The sequence below is a fragment of the Fukomys damarensis genome, unplaced genomic scaffold (assembly GCF_012274545.1).
Source record: "Fukomys damarensis isolate Sample0158 unplaced genomic scaffold, DMR_v1.0_HiC HiC_scaffold_37, whole genome shotgun sequence".
In the NCBI taxonomy this organism is placed as follows: Eukaryota; Metazoa; Chordata; class Mammalia; order Rodentia; family Bathyergidae; genus Fukomys; species Fukomys damarensis.
In genome coordinates, this window is record NW_022900949.1 from 5931336 (window position 1) to 5932809 (window position 1474).

Sequence of the window (1474 nt, forward strand, 5' to 3'; positions counted from 1 at the left end):
CCCCCCACCGCGGCGTCTAGCCTCGATTCCCCCACCTTAGCGAGTCGATGGTCCCCCAACCACACCTCGCAACACCTACCGCCTGCGGACATCGTCCGGCAGTGAGACGGCCGGAGTAGCCAACGCAGGCACTCGGGCTGGGGCGGTGCGGGCCGGCATCTCGGAGGCTGCAGCAGACACAGCAGCAGCACTGGAGGCCCCGGCTTTTCGCGCGGAAACCAACTGGGAGGGGCAGCGAGCAGAGTCAGCGCGTACCACCCTGGCCCAAGCGCAGGGGAAGATCCGACGTACCACGCACAGAGAGGCCGTACCATGGGTGGGCAGTCTGCGGAGTGGGCCGTGCGCAGAGATTGCGCATGCGTGCGGTGGGCGCGCACCCCCTTCCAGGGTAGAGCAGTGGGCTCGTCCAAGCGCCGCCTCCGTCCTGTTTGCTGCTTGGTGGAGGGGGTTTGGGCGGGGGTAGCAGCGCCTGGGAGGTTCATTCATTCACTGGGCGTTCGAGGAGCTAAGGCGGCTAGCGTCCCAAGGGGCTACAGCCTGTGAACACTCAAGTTAAAACCCTCAGCGCCAGCCTAACCTCCACCGTGTGCTCATTAGACAACCTTGAGCAGGCCTTTTCGGATTCAGCCTTAGCACTCTCTTGGGTGGTTCGGGCTCGGAGCACTTACTCCAGAATATCTTCAGGATAATTTGTAGCAAGCACGGTATTTGTAGCTGGCGCCAAGGATTTCACAATGTAGGGAGGCTGGCGCCATGCGTGGTGACACACACCTGTAATCTCAGCACTCTGGGGACTGAGGCAGGATGTTCCCAAATTCGAGTCCGGTTCTGGACAATTTAGGGACTCCTCGAGACCTTGTGTCAAAAAGTTAAAAAAGAGCCAGGGAAGTATCTCAGTATTGTCCTTCCTGCCTGGCGAGGACAAGGTCCCAAGTTCAATTCCCGGTACAAAAAAAAAAGTAAAAAAAAAAAAAGAATCTAGGCTTGGTGGCATACGTATGTAATCCCAGCACTCAGAAGTAAAAAATAAATCAAAGGTCTACTATCTAGAATATATAAAGAACTACAAAAAAAAAAATCAGACCCCCCCCCAAATATAAAGATCCAATTCATAAAAGGGCATCTCAGACAAAGAAGTACAAGCAACAAATAAACATTCAAACAATGGTCAATATCACTGGTCTTTGACAGATGCAGATGGAAACACTGAGATTCCACCTCACCCCACAAAGAATGGCTGCTATCAAAAGATCAACCAATAACAAATGTTGGCATGTTGGCGGGGTTGTGGGGAGAAAGGAACCCTTCTCCATTGTCGGTGGGAGTGCAGACTGGTGCAACCATTGTGGAAATCAATATGGAGACACCTTAAACAACTAGGGCTAGAGGTCCCATATGACCCAGCTATTCCCCTGCTGGGCATCTTCCCAAAAGAATTAAAAGAATCAAACCACAGTGATATATGCGCACCCAT

At 52.9% G+C, this 1474-nt stretch overlaps 1 protein-coding gene across 1 annotated transcript in view; it reads right to left on the minus strand.

The window, feature by feature from the left end:
- Dnmt1 (DNA methyltransferase 1) overlaps window positions 1–356 on the minus strand; it is a 39248-nt gene extending 38892 nt beyond the window's left edge. Inside the window, exon 1 of the mRNA XM_019209095.2 lies at window positions 80–356. Coding sequence (XP_019064640.1) covers window positions 80–159 — 80 coding nt within the window. The 5' untranslated portion in view covers window positions 160–356. The remainder of the gene's footprint in view (window positions 1–79) is intronic.
- Between the last annotated feature and the right edge of the window lie 1118 nt (window positions 357–1474).